This window comes from Phalacrocorax carbo, chromosome 1 (assembly GCF_963921805.1).
Source record: "Phalacrocorax carbo chromosome 1, bPhaCar2.1, whole genome shotgun sequence".
Taxonomy (NCBI): domain Eukaryota; kingdom Metazoa; phylum Chordata; class Aves; order Suliformes; family Phalacrocoracidae; genus Phalacrocorax; species Phalacrocorax carbo.
In genome coordinates, this window is record NC_087513.1 from 77,931,002 (window position 1) to 77,954,826 (window position 23,825).

Genomic DNA, 23,825 nt, shown 5'->3' on the forward strand with positions numbered 1-23,825 from the left:
GGGTAAGTATCGCTGAACCTTGCTGATTCTTCAACCAGATCAGTGCTGGTCAGAGTCTTTGCAGGCTTTTTTGCTTCACTGTCGCTCTCCAGTTGTTAACATCCCTTAAAGGACCATGACAACCAAGCAAGCACAAATGCTATCTTATGCCAAGCCTGCTGGTGCTGGCTGCAGAGCCAGTTCTCATGCCCCTTGTGCTGTGCAATGGGATGGGAGGCAGAGCAAAGTAAGGTCACCCATTATTTTGAGGCTGAAAAGCACAACTGTGCGTAGATAACATTTCACCTGGTTTTTCATTGCCCTTCAGAGGACACAACCACCAATTCTGTAGCCAAGAGAAAAGATTTCACTCAAAAACTGAACTGTAAAGCAACACATGCCAGCTTACCTTCCAAATGTTCTGTTGTAACCAGTCCTAATGCTACCATGAAGGCAATTTTCTAAGGAAAAAATAAACAGGGGTTAGATTTTTCTACTACAACAATCATGGAAGAAGTAAGCAAATAAGTAAATCTAGCACGGACAGAATAAACCTGGTAAAGGTCTTTCAGAAATATATTTTATTTGAATGCATAGCAATATGAAGAACTTCAATTGAAGACTTGCTTTAGATATGCCTGGCCAGTCACGTCCTACTTGTATGACTGTATGAACTTTAGCAGCTCAGAGATTTATGAAGCCAATGCTGTATGACTACTGATTTTATACAGCACATGATCAAAATTCAGTCAATTCAATCAATTCAGTTTCATATTTCTAGCTGCTTTTTTACCCCACTCTTTAGAGAAGTAATTGCGTATTATTATATTATCTGGACATGGCACTGCTTTTATTGGATGTGAGCAAGCTTTACGAAGTAAAAGAAAACATGATACATTTCCACTGAACTTTACAACACTAAAGAAGATATCTGAAGCATATTGAAAGTCCCCTCCCCCAAAAAAATCTTTCAGAAATCTCTCTTCCCAAATTACAGAAAGAATATCATGTGCATGAATTATGAAAAGGTACACTGAACCAATATTTTCCCTCAATGGGGAGTGAACAAACATCTCCCACTGGCACTGGCGAACTCATTTTGCAGTGAGAAATGTGATCTAAAATATTACTCAGAACTCTTGTGCATTATATATCTGCACAAAACACATCTTCATACTAACAAATCTTCAAAACGTCAACGCAGTAATAGGGGAAGTGCTAGAGCAGATTCTAAATTTTGTCAGTGATTTTTCATTGGGAAATTTTTCCTTGTGGAAGAAGTTTTGCTGAAGCTTTTATTCCATCTTTCTGATGGAAAATTGGAATTCTGCTCTGCCGTTCCAAGCCCAAACTGAATTTAACCCCTTGGTTTTGAGCCACATCTGTGGTACTGTGGGGCCTTGGGAATCTTTTTGTCTTTCTGCTGTGCTGAAAAATCTTGATGGATCATGTAACACAAGTGGCATTTTCACGAGGTGCAATTGCACGGGAGACACAATCTAACTATGAAACCCTAGCTATTAGGAAATCCGAGCAAGCAAAGCCCACAACCCAACTCTGATAAAGCATCCAAAGACAGCAGGAAGATGCAATTATCATACTTACTTAAAATAAAATGTGTAAATTTAGGTCAAACTAAAATACAGTGTTTAAGCAGTAGAAGGTCAAAGCATTTTTTTTTCAATCAAAGAAGTGTCAGGAGAACACGTTTCAACACTTTCAAATCAAAATTAGTTTGACCTTCTTGTTTGGTGAAAAGCCTTTTCATTGTGAAGTATTTTGAAAAAAATTTTTCATTTCAGTTCAGGATAAAATCATCTAGTAAGTCACCAGAACTACCATTTCCTTTGCAATTCTGACAGTGAAATTGTGAAAACAGGCATATCCTCATACTGTAGATTAAAAGATCTAGATATGGGATGGGTTCTTCAAAACCTAAGGGCCAGGATTGGACACCTATATCCCTCTTAGATATGTGAAAATATCTCTGTCAAACAGGTGAACTAACAACGTCATAAGACAGGAATATTTTCTTTCTATGATCTCCTAGTATGTAATTCTCTCTGTACATTAAAAAATGGTGATGCTGAATCTCATCACTTGCAATTTAGACATACTCATGCTATATTTCTGCCTCCTGTAACTGTGGTAATGGCAAGCACATGCATTCATTTGCATGTCAGACCTTGATTTCAATAACATCTACTCGTTACATGTCTAAAACACCAGCTAGACACAGTGGGGGCTCCACACCTGAAGGGAAGCATGAATATTTGATCCGAGATCCTCTGTGCAGATCTGAGAAGAAAATTAGTTAATTGAGTAGAATTACAAGCTTCAGCTCACCCCCACCAAAAAGTAACTCTGTGGCAGGATACATCCTGGCGCTCTGAGCAGAAGTAATAACAACTTTTAGGTATAGAATCAGAAAGCCGGAACAGTTAACATGCGATTGTATTTTCCCAATGGAGCGCAGAATGCCTGTGTTACCCAAAGGTTAAACTGTAGGGGGAGCATACATTTTCTGACATCTAAACTAAAATTATTTGAGTACTGGAATGCTCTCTAAACAATTTCCTCTCTCCATACTAAAATTATTTGAATACATATCTAATTAAATGTAATGACAGCATACTTGCTGAACATATGAAGAACCTTCATAAATGGACTGATAATTATCTCACTGTTAAACACAGGAAGGGTTAGCTTTTATACTTATTTGAAAAATGGCTTCTTTTGAAAAAAAATCCCAGTAGAAGCTGTATTCTTTTTAACAAGCACATTATATTAACAGCATATTTGTTTTTATGGGTTTTGCTATTTCACACTCACATAGCTCATTGGATTCAACTCAAAATACTGCTTCCACTGCAATGCTTTTCTTTCAAATGCCACAGAGTATATTGTTTCTCCTCTGTGCAGGAATCTACGAAACGAAGGCTTCGGTTTCTCCAGCTTTTCAATCCAGGCCTAACACCAGCATTTGGTTCACAGTTGCAATGTGTCTCTCTTGACCTCCTCAGGTGGGATTAAAAACACTGTTAGCTAAATAACCAGCATTCTTGGCAGTAATTTTTCTTTTAGAGAAAAAACTCCTAGAATGTCCTAGAAAAGGTTGCCAGAAATATAGAATTTTACTAATATAAAATATTAATAAAGCAAAAAGGGTTGGGCCAAATCCTGTTTCTTTCTGTGCTGAACTCAGGTCCTTTTAAGAAAAAAAAGAGAACAAAACAAAACACAAACCCCCAGGCCCTTGCTCCCCAGAGGAACAGCCCCCTTGCGTAATTCCTTCATTTCTTTGCAGTCGTCGTTCTGGTGGGAGAAGGCCCATCACTAGATGGGCAGTTATCTGTCTCTATTCCCAGCAGAGCCCTGCTGACAGCAGGGAGTGGGTGGCCCACTCCTCCAGACCCTCCTCAGCCCCGGGGGACTGAATCCTCATGGCCCATATCCCAGGAGAAGGCTCTGACCACTGGACGTGGGACACCCTGGGTGGCCGAGACCCTCCACCCTGCTTCTGGGAAAGCCACTCCACGGGCAGGCAACCAGGCATCCTGGCTGCAAGACAGCGGGTGCAAGGAGGTTTGCTTTAGTCTAATGATGACATACTTGGGAAAAGAGAAATCTTCAGCTTATGCAAAAGGCACACGTATTGCAGGGGGCTGTGTCCAGGATCGGCTTCACGGCTTCCCAGCAGAATGACCAAGCCAGGAACAAAAGACAGTCATTATCCTCAGTCCTTTCTGTTCGTTCAGGTATGCTCAGTAACAGCATATGGGATTCCCCGCTACTGGTAAGTCTGGTGATTTCTGGTTTATTTGCTTTAAATTTTCCATTTAATTTGTTAAATCCCAGTCTGTCACGACTAACGTATATGTAGAGCCAGGTTGGAGTTCCTGCCTCAGTTTTGTGCTTTGAAGATAAATAAAGGTGTGGAGAGAAGTGCCTGGAGTGCTTATTTTCTTTTTAAAAATATCATGGTATCTTTGTTACTCTTTGCCTTAACTTTAATCATCTGTTTAAAAGCCATGAGTGCTTTTAGAAATGCACAGTATGTCTTTTCATGAAGCAAAACAAAGATTTTTACAAAACCATTTCATTTTGTAATTGCATGTTCTATTTATGTCATTACATGTATTTACTCTAATTATGCTGTTAGTTCTAATTATACTAATTGCATAAATACATGATAATCAACTAAAGTTTACTTTCAAAGAACAAAAGAAATTAACTCTAGACCTACATATTTACGGCTGTGAAACAAATCCATGAAAAGAACCGCCATACTTAAGGGCATAGCTTCAGCATCCTAGCCAGAAAACTGAGCTTGCAGAGACCTCCAGTATACACAATAGGAACAATGTTCTTGTTGCAAAAAGGGTAGCCAGGATAGTCTAGTTAGCAATTTAATGAAAAGCTCGTTAAATTTATGAACGCTATGACAAAAAGTGTGCCCAGACCCGTGGGCTCTTCCTGTCTCTCTCTTGAAGATTTTTGCTCAATATTCTTTCTGTGGAGATAAGTTACAGGCAAAGGAAAATGGATGTTTTTTTCGAGCACTCTGTTTTTAAGCACTGTCTACTAGCCTTTCTGCCTATAAGGTGCTACACAACAAATAATCTTTCGGAAACACCTCCCTGAACAAAACAGGACCCTGCAGTCCCATCGTTCAGTAGCAATGAAGATTCATATGACGGTCAGTTTTTAAACTTGGGAGGTTTCCTAAGCGTGGTTCCACACAGTTTCTGCACAAAGCTGTGATATTCTACGCTAAAAGGCACTATTTATCCTTAACACTGTTTTAACTATACAAACCTCTTAAAATGGTAAAACAAATGACCACCCACATGCCTCAAGCAACATTATAAATTTATATTGTAATAATCCTCTTAAACCTGCAGCTACACATTTATTAGACTACTCAGGTTAAGAATTCTCATGAGCTGAGCATTTCCACAATAGTAGTAGGTTCAGTGTGTATAACTTCTCAAATTGCCTGAAAAGTACACACAACCTAATGTGAATGCATCTAGTCAAAAAGCAAAATGCCTGTTAAAGAGAGACCCCATTTCTACAAGGACTTCTGATTTATATTTCTAGCGTACATTTCAAATATAGTTAATGAAAGAGATTTAATCTTATAACCTGCCTTCTACTCTCTTACTTGGTTTGAAGGATTTTGATGTATTTCAGACTAGAAAGAATCTGTGTACATGTGGGGAGACATGTACGCAGCAAATGCCAGAAACTCTATTGTTAAATACAATCTAAAAATTGGAAGATTCATTACAATCAAGATGTAAAAGCTCAGCTTACAAAAGAAATGTTAATTCAAACTCAAACACAGCCTGTAAACCTGATGTTTCATATTTGATGACATAAAAGAAAATATATTAAGCTTGTATATGCCTTTCACAAGAAGTACAGCTGTACCCACGCAAGGTACCTGGATTATTATGAGATGTACAATTCTTACATTTTGTGACACTGGAAGGTTTGAATAATGCAACCCAAATTTGCCAGGGCACCTCACTAGCGGAGGAATCACACCGATTGCAGTGATTGAGTAGAGAGATGAACAGCTGGCAGAACCATGAGCACAAATGCAGTAATTAAGTACGCACACAGAAAAACGTTTAGAATTGGTCCCCATAACTTAACCATACTGTGGCTCTCTTATTAAAAAAAAAGAAAAAAAGATCACCTCCGGATTTTCCTCCTTTTTCTTTTTGGTAGCAGGGGGTCCCTGAGCTGACTCTTCAGGAGGTTTCTTTGTCTCCACTTTACTTTCTGTCTGGGTTTGGACTTGAGGCTGAATAATGATAACCTAAAAGACAATGTACAAAATAAAAGAAGAGAATTCACTGTAGGAAACTGGATTTTTCTGCCTGAAGCCTCTGATTCTTCTTTAAAGGGTTACTTGATACCCCTACAGACAACAAATACAAGTCACAAGCCAAAAATATAGAAACCTGGATACCTAGGTTAGGCTTCTAAATCTGTACTTAAGTCTCTAAACATTAATTTTTTTTGGTGCATTATAAACCTACTGCAGCCTAGGGGAGCCACTTGATCAGTGCCTCTGAAAATTAGGACACTTTCTATTTAGACGACTTCTGAAGCTGACTCAGCAGCCCAGCTTTAGTGCTCGTGTTGTCAGTGATTTTAAGGTCTTTCCTTTGATTTTATTTTGCATACGGATAGAAGATATGGGTTTACTACACATTTAAAACCACAGTCTGATCTCAGTCACACCAGTGTAATTTCAGAGTAAGCACATGTAGATGGGAAGGAAGACGCTCGTCAGTACTACTCAGGTAACTCAGATCAGAGTTCAGTCCTCAGCATTTGTGTGTTATGAGCACTGGATGTCCAGTTTTGCATAAACAAAACAAACTACATGTGTTTTAAATGAAAATTAATCCTGGTTTAGAACCTATACGAATTACTACACAGATCTCTTACACATGCATGTATGTTAGTATATCCAGCTGCTCATATTTGAATTACACGAAGACTGGCACGGGGCAGATAACATTAACTCAGAACCTATTAAATTAAATGGAATGGAGGACAATTTCTGACCACAGAACTACACATGTGACTTTATACCTTGTATTATATATATAATAAACAAAAAATATACTATATTATATTTATATATAATCAAAGCTTCACCAAGGACTGTGGAAGACCTTCCCAAGCCCACCTTCTTGATGAAGGTTATTGGATTTGAACGCTGGGCCTTTTCCATCTATTTCATTGCTAACCTTCAATGTTATTTAATTGTTAGATACTTTATCTCAACTCAGTCACTCAAGAAGATTCAACAGCATAAAACCAGATGGTTTTCTTAACCAGCAGCCAGTTTAAGTATGAGAAAAATAAATTATGTTAAAGAAGTGGGGAAGAGACGCCTGCTTTTATTTATCTCAAAAGCCAACCTATATCCTGTATTCTTTTTTAGCACTGTATGAGAACCTGTGCTGCCAACAAGACCCAGAGTAGCAGGATGCCAGGAGCAAATTACAGCAAGTGTCTGCTGGTTACATTGGCAGCCTTTATTGAATCTGTTTCTGATATAAGAGTCATGGAGTTCTTGCACTTCAAAACTGAAAAGCAGTGCAAAAAGGAAAAGAGTAATTCATAACTTGATTTTTTCCTACTGATTCATCTGCTGATCAGTTTTGAAACCCTGAGCTCCCATTTCATTTGGTCTTCCCCTGAAAGTGTAGAAGGGAGTGCCTGATTATTTGATATACTCCCCCGGGGTCAGTTGATATAACTAGTATCACTGTATAATTGAAGAGGGAGTCCATAGGAAATTTGAGCCTGCACAGAATTCAGGGATATTATTAGTGAGGATTGGTTTAAGGAAATGGAAGATCATATGGTCCCATTAATGTCAGGCTACATAATGATGTATTTTGTTCCCACCAAAAACATGCTTGTACACAGATAAATGTCTGCTAGTGTCCATGTGTCCCCTTAAGAACTTTCCCATTGCTTTCTGATTATTTTCTTGAAAAGGAACCACTGACACCACTCTGCACAGGGCTGTGCACTCCCAGGGGAATATTCTGCTTACATCTGCGTTGTAATTCCTGTGTTTGATACCCAAAAAAACATGCCGTGAAAAGCAGAACCTACCTTGCTGTCGGCACTAATGAGGAGTGGTTGCACTTTAATGCTATCATTGACCACAGAGACAGTTGCGCTGGTGCTGATAGGAGTTGCATTGTTGGGGGAGGTGGAAATGATGGCGTACGCCACACCTGCACTGCTCAGAGGTGATGAAATAGCTGTAGACTCGGTGACACTTTGTGACTGGCTGTTAGGCGTCTGTACATGGCTGACGGTGTTATTGGCAGTCGGGAGGGCAGGGCTGGGGTTTTTGATGCTGACTACAGTTGCTTTCTGGAAGGTAGGAGGCTGCTTGGAAGGTTGGTCTCTGCACGGGGAGATAGGGAGGCTGTCTGGAATCAGGGTCTTTGGCCTAACCTACAAACAGAGAGTTAGACATTATTAGGCACAGCCTCACACTGTAATGAACAAACACTGCATAGGTGCACTCTCCCAGAGAATCTCTCATGTCATTAACCATGGAACGGGAGCACCTAGAAAAACATAATGTAGCAACTCGAAGTAGCCAGCCATTCATCTACTTGTAGATATATTCCTAGCACTCCTCAGTGGGGTCATTTTGGAGTCCTTAACTCATTGCAATGCTGAACAAGAAGGGAGGAGAAAGTAAATTCCTCACTTGTATTAGCACACATCCATACAAATGCTACTCAAGTCACATCCAGTGCTCAGAAGGGATGTTTAAGCCAAAGCCTTTGCAAAGAATGGAAACCCCAGACGCAATAATTTCCCATTCTGAAGGACACAACACTCTTGCTATGAATTAAGGAGTGGGAACCGAACCTTTGAGAGTTGTGGGAAAGCATTTACAGGAACAGTAAGCGTGTGCATTTATACTGGTGGATCAGCAAATGAAGATCCTCACGTTTTTAAGATGTGCCATGTCTAATGGAGAGGAGATCAATCATGCAGTCACTCAGGTCACCAAAAAAAAAAAGAAAGAGAAGGCAAGAAAAGAAACCCACAGCCATCAAAATTCATATTTTGTCGCTGTAAGTAAAGAGCTAGTTTGCAGCTGTAGGTAGATGCAGAAGGAACTTCCACGGATAGAGGGGGAAGCTGTTTGCCAAGATTTGCAAAGGCTGCAGCTTTACGAAGAGCCATGAATGATAGCTGCGAACAATTGTTTTCAGCTAATGTGATGTGTTTCCAGTGGGGTAATTAACGTCACCCTGTCAACATGGCTCTGCCTTAACAACATGTTAAGTACAGTTCCAGGATTGAAAATAAATAATTTAAACTGCTTCACATGAAGTTAACTTCACTCCCAGCTTATTCGTTAACACGGCCAGATAAAACAGTCGGTTCCCTCTGTGCTTATTTAGTCCTGTCACTTCTCACACCTTCCATACTGTGAAACAAAATGACAAGTTGTAACAGACAGACATGGGAAACAGCTGCCTGTGTCACTGCACTGTAGTCTACAGGAGGCCTTCCAATGATGCCGACTTCAATCTTGAGCCTAAGTAAGCAATTTAATGAAAACGCGGGGATTTACTGATGTGCAGAAAATCATCTCTCAAGCCTGGCCATCATCCGCTATTGTGCCAAGAAGAAGCCATACCCATTTGTCCCTGCAGCAAATATTAAGTGCAGCAACACACGTACTGAGAGCTCTTCGTGTTTTGATAACTCGGCCCTCAATTGCCGATAGGTTCCTAACACCTACGAGCAGTGCAAATGTGTATTTGCAGTGCACGGGCCTGCTTGGGAGTGTCTAAATTGTCAGTAACCACAGTAGACGGAAAGTGGAAGAGGAAACAGACACAAAGAAGAGCAAAGAGAAGGGTTTGTCCAAGGTCCTGCAGCAGACTCGTGACAAAGCCAGGAAGCCTCTGTGTTCAGCTCACAACGTCAGGGTAACGCTGGAAGGCCTCGTAGACCCACTGTGAAATGATGCAAGACTATGCTAAACTATGACTAACCATATTCAGGACACACTGGCAGTAACTGAAGAGGATTTTGCTCTTTTTCCTCTATCCAATCACTTTATGTAATGATTATTTCATTTATTTAGTTAAGATACCAGACAAATACCCTGGCCAAGTTCAGAGAGGAGCCTATAATTAGCTTCAAAACCATAATTAGTTAATGGTCTTATTGTCAAAAGTAGTGCACAGAGGATTGGTTTAAATGCATCTTGGCCCAGGCATTCTGCAAAACTAAGACTTCTAACATAAACAACAGCTCAGTGCAATTCAATGTAATTCAACACAAGTGCAAGTGCAACTCAACTTGTTCACGTCTGAATTAGAGTCAGTTATACAAGCAGATCTTGTAATATCTACTTTATCCTTCCTATTTTATATCTTATATAAGTCTCTCATATGTAAGCCTTTAACAAATTGCTCATGCTCATGTGCTCAGAGACGCATTCACAGAAATAGTATCATTATTCAGAAAAGAAAGTCTGAGAAGCTTGGCAAAATACTGTTAAAACGTATTAACATGGCTAAAAAATCCAAATTTAATTCTTAGCTGTGTGGCTAATGTCTAAATGGTACCATCTCTCCTTAAAACAAAATAATTTTCCTGTAAATTAATATAACACCTGTTACCAACAGAAATATTGTAAACACACAGATAAGCACAAATATACAGAGAAAGAAAGAGAGAGAATAAGGAGTAGTTCAGATCAAAGATTCAATCCAACAGTTACTGAGATCTTTAGGAAAAAATAAAGCCAGACAAAAAATCAGCTCAGGAGTTTTTCTAGCCAAAAACTGACATGTAGTCTACCAGGATCTACTGTATCTGTCACTCTTAATTGCACTTTTATATTTAATCAAAAGCCTAATTAAAACTAAATGCCTATATATATTCCAGCTATATAATTATCTTTTCTACACTATTACATATATATATTGACTGTCAGATGTAATGCCTCAATGAATCCTATACACACCCTTAACACACATTCTGCAAGTTGTGGATGAATGCATATTACTTTGCTATAAAATAAGCTCCTCCTGCACAGACAATTACACAGACTTAATTTTCCACAGTAACACATTCTCTATAAAGCGCTGCATACTGAAATATCTGATACGATTTACCAGACTGGTACAGCACAAGAACATATGCCGGGCATTTTCTGCCACCGTGTGATACAAAGGAGGTATAGCGGTCTTCACAGTCTAAGCCTCTGCAAATGCCCTGCCAAGTTCAGCTAACATTGTGAGAGCATATACAGCTGCAATTAGAGAAGAATAAAAAGGCTTGACTACAGAAGAATTTTCAGGTGCTCCTGAGCTAAAGCTAAAATAAGTTAGAGCTAAAATAATATTTATTTCTACAGCCCGCAGGCATGAACCCAAAACAGAAAGCAAGCATAGAAGCCTCTCGTGCTCTAACACCTTTGAGCTTTCCCCCCTTGAATAGAAACACTAAGCGTAAGCACTTAATAAACAGCTAAGCGAAAGACCTTTAGTGGAGTTTCATGTTAAAAACCAAACTGCTACAGTAATCTGTTGAGAATAAATGGTGTCAGCTGGGAAGAAAAAAATTAAGGGAAGAGCTAGCATAAATTCCTTCTCCTCCTGGCAAAACTGTAGCTTCAATTTGGGAGATGAAAGGAGGACAGTGGCACTAGCAGAAGTTTCGAAGTTGACAGTCACCGAAGAAGAACTGGAGAAAAACTAGGGCAGGACACAGACTGCCTTTCACATGCAAGGTTTGAAAAAGACATTTTCTACCGAAAGTAGCACAGGTTGGATGGCACCGGTCCCCATTACAAAAGCCACAAAATAAAACACGCAAAAGTTTAGCAAAAGAGAGGAACAGAGAGAGAATAACAGACAGCATGTATGTTACCAAGTGAAAACTGCAACTGTTGGCAAGCGCTGCAAACAACAATTCTCCTGTAGCTCAACCATCCTCTCCCCAAATATCTTTCATTTAACTTCTGACAGCTGTCAAAACAGAATGTGATACTACCAGGGCTCTAAATGCAGGAGAAGAGAGGACGACTTATTGAATATAATGATTTCACAAGCCTGTATTGTTCTTGAGTTTCCTCAATACCCACAATAACAGAAACATTTGATTTTAGGTGGCAATAATCAGACACCCCTGGTACGCCTCAAATAGCCTGCAGGTGAGCACACTGTTCAAGAAGATATTCCCAGACCTCAGAATTCACTAGGTGGGGGCTGTCTGCTTTTCAGACAGGGAAATAACAGGGACCCCAATCCTGTGAGACATGCAGAGTGCTCTTTCATTCAGCAACCTTTAATTTCATAGATTTTGAAGAGTTTCACACCAGGAGGGAATCAACTCCTGTGACTAATGTGACTTCTTGTATATCCTGTATCATTAAGCTCCATCCAGACCTCCCTATATGAAGGCCAAAGGCTTCCATTACACTGAAACATCGTTCCAGCTCTCAAGAGCACAAATTGTTGAATATCACAGAGGTGACCGAACTGCTGAGCGACAGAGGTGGGAGAGCCTGATGTGTGTCACCATTGACAAAGGCAACTGTGATCATGGGCAATCTATTTCCTGAGCTACATCCCATCAGGTGAGCCACTCCTGTGCTGTAGTAAAGAAAAAGGTAAAAAAAGTAAAAATCTTACTAAATTAGCCCTCAAGATCCAACCCAAACAAGTATGGGGGAAAAGGAGGAGAAGGGAAGGAAAGCACATAATTCCTCCCATCTCTGTGGGCAATCCTACGTAGTCCTAAAGGACAGGATTTAATTAGAACAGTTATCTCTGTGCAGATCTGCAGGTGCTATGAGAATTGTTAAGGGCAATTCTGGTAAATGTGTTCTCCTTATGGCCTAGCAAAGAAGGGACGTTAACAAATGCACTTCAATTACAAAACCAAAAGGGATCACCATGATCCTCCAGCTCACCGACTGGCCATAGAATTTCTCCCAGAAACTGAAGACTGATTTTAAAAGAAAATACTAAAGACTTCTTAATGATGAATTCATCACGAGCTCCAATAAACTGTTATAATATTTTATTATGCTCATGACCAGCATTTTATTGCGAGGTTGAATTTGCCTAACTTCAGTTTCCAGTCCCTGGATCTTGTTATAGCTTTGTCAGCAACACTGACGAGCCCTCCCCCTCCCCAATATCAGATATCAGCTGGATCGTGCTCAGCATCAATCAGCCCTTCATACTGGCAGGGCCGATGTGTATGAGAGTAAATTTTTCAGCTCAACGCAATATCACATTGCCTTTGAGAGAAAGACCATTATTCACACTTTATTTTCACTTCACCCTTGTACTCAGAGCTTAAAAACAAAAACTCAAAATGGGTTTGGCACAATTCATATGTCACAGAGGCAAAGTGCTGGGAGCAGCAGACAGAGCTTTCAGTCTTGAAAAGCTTTAGAGGATCACACAGAAAACATTAGCAATGGCTGATAAAATGAGTGCAATATGGGGTAATTATATCCTTCACTAGAATGAACAGACGCACACTGACTTCAGTAAAGCTGTGTCTATTTACGCCAGCTGAGGTCTGACTCTCTCCCTCTTCTTTTTTAATCAATAAAAATTACACAAAAGAAAAGGTTCTGCATAACTTTACAGCAATGGCACACCCTAAAATCCAGGTTGCCCAGCCGACCTCAGTACAAGTGCTTCCAGCTTGGCTGATTTTTGGTTCCTCTCCTGACAATCTCCTATTATCTTCAGCCTGGTCTGAGACTACAGTCAAAATAAACAGTTTATTTTCTTGCCGCAGGGGGAAGATTTAAATCCACACATGACTATGGATCCAGCAACACTTTTCTTCCTTCTCCTTGCTGGGGCTACACAAAAAGAAAGTTACTCTTCAGCATCTATCATGAGGAACCCCCAGGCAAGATGACCCGGTTCAGTGAATCCTGTGTTCACATACAACATAAGCCTCTCCTTAGCATCTACCTGGAATATTAGCCTAGGAAGCCACAGAGGAATGATATGAAATGCAGTGCAAAACCCAAGCAACTTCTCCAGCCCACATTTCCAATCTTGCTGCTCTGGACAGTGAGGACCAGGGAAGTAACCTTAATATGACTGAAAACAACAATAAATTTTCATAGTCTTCAGAAAGGCCAGAACGGCAACGAGCACCTCGAAACAAACCCTAGTCTCTCATTTTACATGCCATGCAACCCAAGAATCACTCTGTAGCATTTTCACTCATACTCAAATTATGTGCACTGTATCAGACATTTTCCACTGGACTGTATACCTACTGTGCTTCGGTATTTCAATTTGTTAGTCATGGATAGCCAACTTTAGTATAAAGGTGACACACAGATAACATAACCCCTGTGCAATTTTTAAGAAGACAAAGCTATTTAATTTAGTTTTTCTTCTCCTTCAGCTTTGCTTGATACGACAGAAATGGAAGTTTTGCTGAGAGGGATGTTTGTGTGGGAATCCGCCAGCTCTGCTTTTTGTGGATGTTGGCATAAGGCAGTCAGGTGGGAGTTCTTTATTAAAAATGTTATCAGTGTTTTGAACACAAAACTGTATTTTCACAGGAACTTGACTGACTTTTGCTAATGAAATGTACATTTTCTCCTCCAGTATGCTGCCTGTATTTTCTGGTCTGGCATTACTGCTACTGAGCTGATGATTCATTAAGTGGCTCTTTTCCATTGCAAAGAGGAAAACTACCATTAAAACAGCAAATTAAAACCAATATTATTCAAAAAAATAACAAATAGGGGTTGAAATTAACCAGGATTTCTGCTTTTTTTTTCTCCTTCTGCACAGTGATTCTGACCTTGAATATGCAGTTATCTACGTGCCTCTGAGAAAATAATTTAATCCTTAATGTTTAGGATTACAATAGAAATATAAAAGCTAGACTGTGATTATACACACCAGTCAATAACTTACTTCCATTTCTACTCCTTTCAGCATTACAAGTCAGCTTGCTCCTCTCACAGATACTCATCTATGATTAACTTACTTCAATTTAAATATAAAGTGTCCAGGAAGCCTTTAGGCACAAACAAGTGAACATCTGTCTGCTTTCCTCCTATCCGTATACTTTCATAGGTGAGCTCCGGACTATTCCATGCAGCTGCGCATTCACTGGACACAAACTCTGGTGTCACCTTAAAGACCACGGATGTGGCTGCTTTGTACCATCCATCACTTGAAGAGCTTTTCCTGCTTCTAGACAACAGCAGCGGTGCATTATAATGATTTGAGCAGCCTCAACTCATTTACTAGCCAAAATAAAAAAATCTTGAAAGACAGAATAATAATAAAAATAATGACAAAAAATAGAATCTGTCTGCTAATAGCCTGAGCAAGACGGAAGCACACAAAAAGCTCAGACATCAGGAGATGAAAATGAAGGTTTTAGGGACAGGAAGCAATTCAGTGAATTCCTCCAAGCCTCTGCTGAGGTACTGCAGACAGAGAAAACCTTCCTATCCACCTGTCATTCATCTAGAGGCCTACGACAAGCTTGTACAACTGGCACAGAGGCTCAAGAGACACAGCACAGTCCAGATCCAAGCCAGACATGGATCTGAAGCCACATCCTTCGCATGGATGCAAATGGCGCCAGTGGAGAGAGGGGATACCTTTTCTTATCTTCCCCATACTCTGCAAAGCAGCATTTGATGTGGAGAAACATGAGCATTTTCGCCTGGGAAAAAGGTCAAGTGTTAAAAAGGCTTGAATCTTTCCTCAGGGTTGTATGGATACTTCAGGCTTCTACATGCAGACTGTCATGGGGATCTGACTTCCACGGAGGTCCTTTTCAAAATGTTCACAACACTGATTAGATCTGAAGGTTTTAAGCGTCAGTAACAGGCCATTCCGCTTCTCCCTCCCACCACACTGGATCAGGTCTCTCATTAAGAAGAGACAACTGACACTGCAACTCAGAAAGGGAGAGGTAACAGAGGGCAGTACTTTGGAAAATTTGCATCTGGGTGTAGTTCCCCTCGATACACCATATGCGTTCATCTTTGTTCGTTCTGCAGAAGACCGGATTTCTTGTCACTGCCAACCTCTGGCATACCACCATCCACAAGGAACAGTTCTTATCGCACCACTTTAGTCATACCTTCATCTGTCTTGGCTGCACTACAGCAGTGTAAAATACATACCATGGAGCACTTGAGATGCTCCAGTAAGCCCATGCCTCTCTCAGCAACACAGGCTACCTATCAAATCTACCCACTAGTGCATAACTGAGATTCCCACACACTTTTCAATGAAGTACCATGTTTGCATCCCAATCTTCAAAGCTCTCCCAGTAAAGACTTAGTATGAAAGGCCAAGGTGGCCACATGCCTCTGGTGCAGGGAGTCTCTATGGCAAGACTGATGCTCATAGAGGCAGACACCTCAACTTTCTTCTCTATGAATTAAGTGCACAAACCTCATCACTTTCTACAATAAACATTTTCTATCTTAAACTCCTCTGACAGAAACATAGAGTGGCATACAATTAATAGTAGCATGTCTATTAAAAATAAGCAAACTGATAAAAAGGAATGCTAACCAGAACTCTTAGCTGCACACAGTTCTTCCCAAAGGGAAAGGATGAGAGAAGAAATAGCTTACAACAGCTGTTAATCTTTGTGCTTAACACATTACCGGAAGGTGCTTCAAATACAGTGACAAGCACAGTATAAAAGCTTATGTAGAATTAAACAGATTAACAACTATATTTATTAAGGGCTACATTTTCAGCCAGGCCTCTGCAAACCTTTCTTTTGAAAACGCAATTTAGTTTCTGTTTTCTGCATGCATACAGTCAATGAATATTAAATACTGTTGCAAAACCCTTAGCTTGGTTATATACCATGCTGATTAAGTTACCTTGAATTGGATTATCTCTCTCCTCCTCCACTAGCATTCCAACACATCCCCCTGGAAGCCCTGAGGGTTATATACCAGAAAGGTGCACGATGACATCTCTTAAGAGATTATAGTCCTTTTCTCCTCTGACATTGTAATAATGACTTTACCCAATTCAATTATTCCTTACTCAAACAAACAATAAAGTGTTCTTGTCTCTCCACTGCACAATTCTGTGTAACTTTTTATACAAACATGTATATCTGCTAGCTTCTTCTCTAGTTTCAAAAAAGGCTGACTTGCATTTAGTAATATTTTTCCACCTTCTAATGGCTATACACACTCTTAACACATTACACTAAAAAATAATGTGGGGCTTTCTTTTTTAGACTTATGATGCAAGAGAGAGAGGCTTTGCCACAGACCAATCTGTTAACACATTTTTTCTACAGTACACAGTGGCATCACACAACTTGGATTCTGTCTATAGGCGTTTTCATTTCAAGAAATCTCCCAGAAGCCCTATCACCGGGGAAGCCAGGAGTAGTGGTTGGTTTCGGTACACGCGTGAAGAGAAGCAGCAGCTATCAGTGGAACTGCGATCACGAGAACTATGACAAGTGATTTTAAAAAGGGGAACGTGCGTTTAAGTTTTGGGAACATCTAGAGACCACAGTCTCTGGCTGAGCTCACATGGTACTCTGCGATGAACAAACAAACGGAAACAAAACAGCCCCTGTCCCAGAGCATCCTGCAGCCCAGTGACCAAATTCAGACCCTACTGAATTATGCATATTAAAATCACTACAGAAGACACAAAATAAGCAGCCCTTGACAGCAGAACTGGTTAGGTTCAATTGAGAAACATGCACATTTCATCTAAAGCCGTTATGCATACCTGTTTCTTTTCACCACTAACCTGCGTGATAACTCCACTGCAGGCATCTCTGCTCTACTCAGATCAGCAGTGTCATGAGCAAAGCCGTCGCAAGCCCTGCCTTCAGCCAGGACTAGAAAAATAGGTCAGGGAAATGGCTGTATAATCTGATTTAATTGCTATTCAAATCATCACAGTCTCTCCATTAATTTGAACAAGAATTGGATTGGGCCCAAATTACTGACAACAAAATGGGAAGTTTATTTTAATACCTTCACAGTTTGATTTAAAATCTTCCATTCAACTAACTGAAAATAAGATCTCCCACGTGCCTTCAGGTGGCTGTGGTGTGAATTTTTTATGTAAAACAATTCAAAATAGCCAGCTTGTCTGCACTGCAGCTGGAAATCAGTGTCCCAACCTGACATAAGGCCACTCCCTCCTTACAGTTGATGGGTGCCATAAAGCAGAGGAACTGCTCAAGAGTAAGAGAGTGCATCACCCATGTGTTTGAGTAGAGGACCTCCAGATTTGCTTCTCAGAGTGCGGTGAAGAGTCTGCAGTTTCAAAACACCTCACCCATCTGGAAACCTCAAAGGCCAAAGTAAGAAGAGAAAGACTAACTGGAATTAACTTCCCAAACATCAGAGCTCATAGCAGAAATTTTATTTATTTGATGAAAGCAAAAATAACTTCATATTCTGTAAAAAAAAAAAAAAAAAAAAAGGAAAGAAAATAAAAAAGGTCTGCCAAAAAGGCTTGTTTTGGCAAATAATGAATGCCTAAAGAAATATTGTTTGTATTATGGAATGAACTTGTAATTAATGTTTGTTTGCTCACCATTTAATAGCTGTTCTGCACTAAGTGATGGGATTTTGCTGCCATTTGTGGGTGTGCAGATTTTGAAACTTCATTCCCCATATGGATGAGCTCCCAGGGGGCCATATCATAAACCCATTCAAATGAACAAAACAAACGACAACTATCTGTACAAATGTGCAAAATGAGAAAGCTGTATGTATTATTTTACATAAGTATTGTTAAGTGCCTCAGTTTACTTGTGTGGTGTTTACCTGCTTGATTGCAGAGAGGTAAATCAAAAGAGGCTGTCTAGATGAGGAGAATGAAAGCATAAAAAAATATAAAACTCTTTTAGATGTGATGAGGGGCCCTTAAATGGAGGAGTCCCCTGTTTCTTTCCAGCCAGCCTGGCAACATTTATCCCTACACATGCCTACACAATAAGCAGGTGGGCTTATTGAAGCCTTTGCCGCTACGGTTTCATTGCTATTAGGGCCCTACACAATTCACTGTTAAAGCTAGATTTTGCAGAGATGGAGGTTGGGGAGGGTGCAATACCTTGCAGAACAAGTTTCAGCTACAGCTAACATGCATGAGTACAGACATTGTACTGCCTTAATGCTTTGTGTGAAATACTATGGATTTCTTGGTAGAGGAGTGATGAATATTGTTTTGTTTAGAAAAAGCTGTCCCTTTCATTTGCTGCTACACAGGCACCCAAAGTAAAGGTTTTAGCAGATGCCAAACTCAGTTGGACCCTGCTTGTTAGCATGTCTGGGAGATGGTGGCAAAGCTGCCTCTCAGAAAGTCAGTCCTAGAATGGTAGGACTGTGCCACTAACTCAGAGCAAGGTACAGGAGCCATGCCTGTCACCCCAGGGGTACAAAAGGAGGCTAGTAACCAGCCTGCTCAGTAACTAAGTATGAAGCATAATAGCTGAGAGGATGTGGGTGGTGACAGGATTTAATTCTGCACATTTTCCAGCTCCTACTGGAAGATACTATATGCCTTTTAATTTCCAAAATAATTTCTAATTTGGTGCTTGTTTTCTCAGAGCTATGAGGGAGAAGAGGCAAGAGGTGTTCTTTACCATAATACCTTTGTGGTATTACATGGCCTTGCTTCCTGCCATTTTTATATTTCTATCTGAAGTTTCCTGTTTTTCTGGACCACAGATTCCTATTGACCCTCAAAATTTGCCAGAGAAGACTATGGACTCATGCGCTCACCTACAGTTACTACGAAGGAGAGCTTTCACAGTGATACAGTGCTGCAGGTCACTTACAGCGGCCTCCCAGATCACCTGTATGAAGCTGTATCTGGGGAATGACAGCTTGACAACACTCTGATTTATTGCTATATTAAATATATTTTGAAGGCATTTGACTATTTAGTTAGAAGCCAAACTTTCCACTTGCAGATTAAAACTTATGTCTCTTAAGACATCAAGCAGAAAGCTTTGATGGGTGGACAGAGTCCCCCACTAGGAAACAATATGGACATTTTAAACTTCTCTATAAGATTTGAGTGGGAGAGGAACATATAGACCATGATGAACTGCAAAGGAGAACACAGCCTGTTAATGGGGCAGGCTGTCGTGGAAGAAGAAGGTATTGAGCTGTGATAAAGCCAGAAAAAACTGAGAACATAAGATGTACCTCTGATAACGTGGTCTTACATACAGCTGCCTACTTCATTTTTAGTTTTGACAGAAATGAGATTGATATGTGGTTATTTCCCATGCTATCTATAGACAGAAAATTTAGTGAACTATGGCTTAGGGCTGCTGAGAAAGGGTTGGTGTTTCACGATTATTAAGTATGCTTGCATAAACAGGTCTGAAATTGAAGGCTGTGCTAAGAAAGGAGTGAAACAAAGTGAAATACAAAGAAAAATATTGCCATGAGCTAAACAGCAAGACAGAAAGGACATGTGTTCTTTTCAGAAAGTTGAGGAAATCAACTTCCTCCACTTTTTCCAATTCTTAAAAATTGAATCTAACACTGAATGAAAATTTTTCTACTTAACAAAAGTATAGAACATTGATGCTTCTCTAAGTACAGCATTTGCAATGCCATCATCATTGCTGAAACATAACCTTCATGATAATTTAAGCCCCTGTTACAGGTCTTTCAGCTGCTCTTGAACCTCATCTATTTTCAGGAGCAATCTGCTCATCTTTGACACCCTAAAATGGCAGAAATCAATGTGTTATTATGCTGTAAGAACAACTGAAAAGCAAAGCCTTGAACTTGATAAGAAAACTATAACCTTCCTTTACGTTCACAACTTCACCTTCCACAAAATGTAATTTAAAGAGAGAATTTAAGAACTTTATCTTGGAAATACTCCTTCCTCCAGGCAGATTTATCTTACAGATCTTCTACTAGATTCTGCCACTAAGACAATATTAGGAAAAAGATAAAGGGACAATAGGAAGACCCAGCATTGACTTCAATGCTAGAAAAGCATTCACATGTGAGAAATAGACCTCTAAGGGCCACATAGGGAGAAATATGTTTATACTTAATAATCATGAATCTGAAAAGCAAACCATAGAACTGCGGCAAAACGCTTGTTGAAAATGACATTAAAAATTTTGTGAAAAAGGGTTCGAATGGGGAATGAAGTGTACGGTTAGGGAAACAGTGATGGATCTTCAGAAAAGAAAACACAATTTGAGAAGATTTTTTAAATCTGCAAGTGTAACTCCCCTTTCAGTCCTACCCAGCCAATCTTGCCTCAGTCTGGCACCTGGGTTAGTTGGGCCAAAACTTTATACCGGGATAGGCAAGGATAAGGGAAATAAGTTCATAAAAGAAGTGTGAGGCTAAATCTCGAAAGATTAATACTTCAACCATTTTTTTTAATTACAGAATTGCAGATTTTCACTTCTGTGATTTGTGATTCATCTTATAAAGCATACATTTACATTTCACCATATGAACTTTGTTCCTCCACAATGAATCTACATGATTTTTTAAATAGATTTTCATTGTGGTAACAGTATGCTCCCAGAAGAAAACTGACTTAACTTTTTTTTCAGGAATTGGAGAAAATCACAATTCTGCTGTTCAACTCACAGAAAGTGAGTCTTTATTCAGCAAAATGAGTGTGCTGACCGACCCAAGCCTGGGCACCAGACAGGAACAGCGTAGAATACATACAAAACAACAGAAACCCCCCTTTGGAACTGTATTTTGTACCTGAGGTAGCACTGCTGGTCCTTGTCCTGCCAACCTCTGCAAGGAGCTGACCTGAGGAACCTTAATGGGCACTGCAGTGATAGTTCCCAAAGTCTGTTGGAAGAAAAACAGTTGAACACAGCTTAAAACACTTGCACAGCTTCCCCAGGTAGAATCTGCCCAACCCAGTGGTTCTCCTTCTAGCTCTTTGTTTGTCTCTTTCCAACTTATGACAGAGGGTATAATACATCAGTCCATTTGAAGCTCTCTTCTGCCTAAAGAGACAGAGACTCTTCCTTCTCTTCAACCTCTGCAAAGCACTGTTAGTTAAATCCTATTTTCTCCTTAGAGCATTTGGTAATTCTGAGTCCAAAGAATACATCGCATTGTTGTGCAGGGTTTTTTTGGTGCACAAAGAAAATACAAGTGTGCTGCCATGGCTGAAGGCTGACTAGGCACTAGCTTGTTTTGAAAAGAGATCTAAAGAAAGGCAAAACGCACTACAGTGAAACTTCAAAATGTGCATTGGTAAGATGATGCATTTCACTGTAGCCAGGGTCACAAGAGAAGTTCACTGTGTCTTAGTAAACAGTAAATACTGAATTATTAAAACTGAGAGCTACCTATAAATCTACTACAGCACACTGTAACACAGCATTCAACTAAGACAACATCCATCTGGGCCAACACAGCAGCTATTACTATCCACATATATTTTCTCTACTCACCCTTCTCTTAGTTGTATAAAGAATTTATTCAAAGCTTATTTAAGATAGAATAGCATAGAATAGACCATTTTAGTTGGAAGGGACCTACAACACTCACCTAGTCCAACTGCTGGACCAATTCAGGGCTGACCAAAAGTTGAAGCATGTTGTTAATGGCATTGTCCAAATCCCTCTTAAACACTGACAGGCATGAGGCATTGAGCACCTCTCTAGGAAGCCTGTTCTAGTGTTTGACCTCCTTCTTGGTAAATAAATGCTTCCTAATGTCCAGTCTAAATCTCCGCTGGCACAGTTTTGAACCATTCCCATGCATCCTATCACTGGATACCAGGGAAAAGAGATGAGCACCTCCCTCTCCAATTCCCCTCCTCGGGAAGCTGTAGAGAGCAATGAGGTCACTCCTCAGCCTCTTTTTCTCCAAACTAGACAAGCCAGGAGTCCTTTGCTGCTCCTTATAGGACATTCCTTCCAGCCCTTCCATCAGCTTTTTTGCCCTCCTCTGGATGCACTCAAGGACCTTCATATCCTTAATTTGTGGGGCCCAGAACTGCACACAGTATTCAAGGTGAGGCTGCACCGACGCTGAATGCAGTGGGATAATCACCTCTTTTGACCAGCTGGTTACACTGTGCTTGATGAACCCCAGGATGCGGTTTGCCCTCTTGGCTGTCAAGGCTCACTGCTAACTCATATTGAGCCTGCTGTTGACCAGCACCCTCCAGATCCCTTTCTGCACGGCTGCTCTCCAGCCACTCCTCTCCCAATTTATGCTTGTGCCCGGCATTACTCTGTCATAGGTGCAGTATCTGCTGTTTCAACTTGTTAAATTTCATCCCCTTAACCACAGCCCAGTACTCCAATTTATCTAGACCCCTCTGCAAGGCCTCCTGTCCCTCAAGAGAGTCAACAGCACCTCCCAGTTTCGTATCATCTGCAACCCCTGCATCCAGATTGTTGATAAATACATTGAAAAGGACTGACCCTAGAATTGAACCGTGAGGAACACCACTGGTGACTGGTTGCCAGCCAGATGTAGCCCCATTCACTACAATCCTTTGAACTCTGCCCTTCAGCCAGTTTATCACCCAGCACACTGTGAACCCGCTCATCTCACAGCTGGGCAACTTGTCCAGAAGGATACTGTGAGAGACAGTATAAAAAGCCTTACTAAAATCAGAAAAACTACCACCTTCCCTTCATCCACTAGGCAGGTGACCTTATCATGATCTTATCACAGAAGTATATCAAATTAGTTAAACAGGACTTTCCTTTTGAGAACCCATGTTGACTGTGCCTGATAACTGCATTATTCTTTAAATGCCTTTCAATACCACCCAGCGTAAGGTATTTGAGGTAGCTCCTTCTATCAGCAAATATATTGCTGCATTCTACATAAAGTTTACTTTGTAGATGGAGAATTGATACTTCTTAACCCAGTATTATCTTTAACCCTTATGAATACAGTAGGATACCAAGAGTAAGTAAATTATGTTTCTGCAATACAGTCAAGTACACACAAGTTTCCCCCCACCTAAAAATCTCTGTGTCTGTTTAGCTCCAATCCTTTGCTGACTTTTTGTCTATCTATAGTGATTCAGTTATCTATAGATGTACATTTATGCATTCTGTTACAGACGGTTTGAATGGCACGTCTTTATCAAGCCTCACCCACAGAGGCTCCTAAAACATTGCATCTGAGATGTTCTAAATAACTTGTACTTTATTTTTTTTCTCAACTAAAAAGGACAGATAGGTTATAAATTTAAGATTGGGCCATAGGTCTAAAGAAGATAGCTAACTTTTCCCCTTCAACCTCTTTTATTCTTTCACCC

The 23,825-nt window shown here is 40.2% G+C and overlaps 1 protein-coding gene across 2 annotated transcripts in view; it reads right to left on the bottom strand.

Annotated features, from left to right (window-relative positions):
- Positions 1-23,825, bottom strand: part of PHF21B (PHD finger protein 21B) — a 168,186-nt gene that overhangs the window by 20,368 nt on the left and 123,993 nt on the right. For both annotated transcript variants that reach the window (XM_064461217.1, XM_064461207.1), the window contains exons 5-8: positions 21,287-21,379; positions 7,633-7,983; positions 5,687-5,809; positions 389-440 (exon numbers count right to left, since the gene is read on the bottom strand). In XM_064461217.1, the coding sequence (XP_064317287.1) occupies positions 389-440; positions 5,687-5,809; positions 7,633-7,983; positions 21,287-21,379 (619 nt within the window). The remainder of the gene's footprint in view (positions 1-388; positions 441-5,686; positions 5,810-7,632; positions 7,984-21,286; positions 21,380-23,825) is intronic.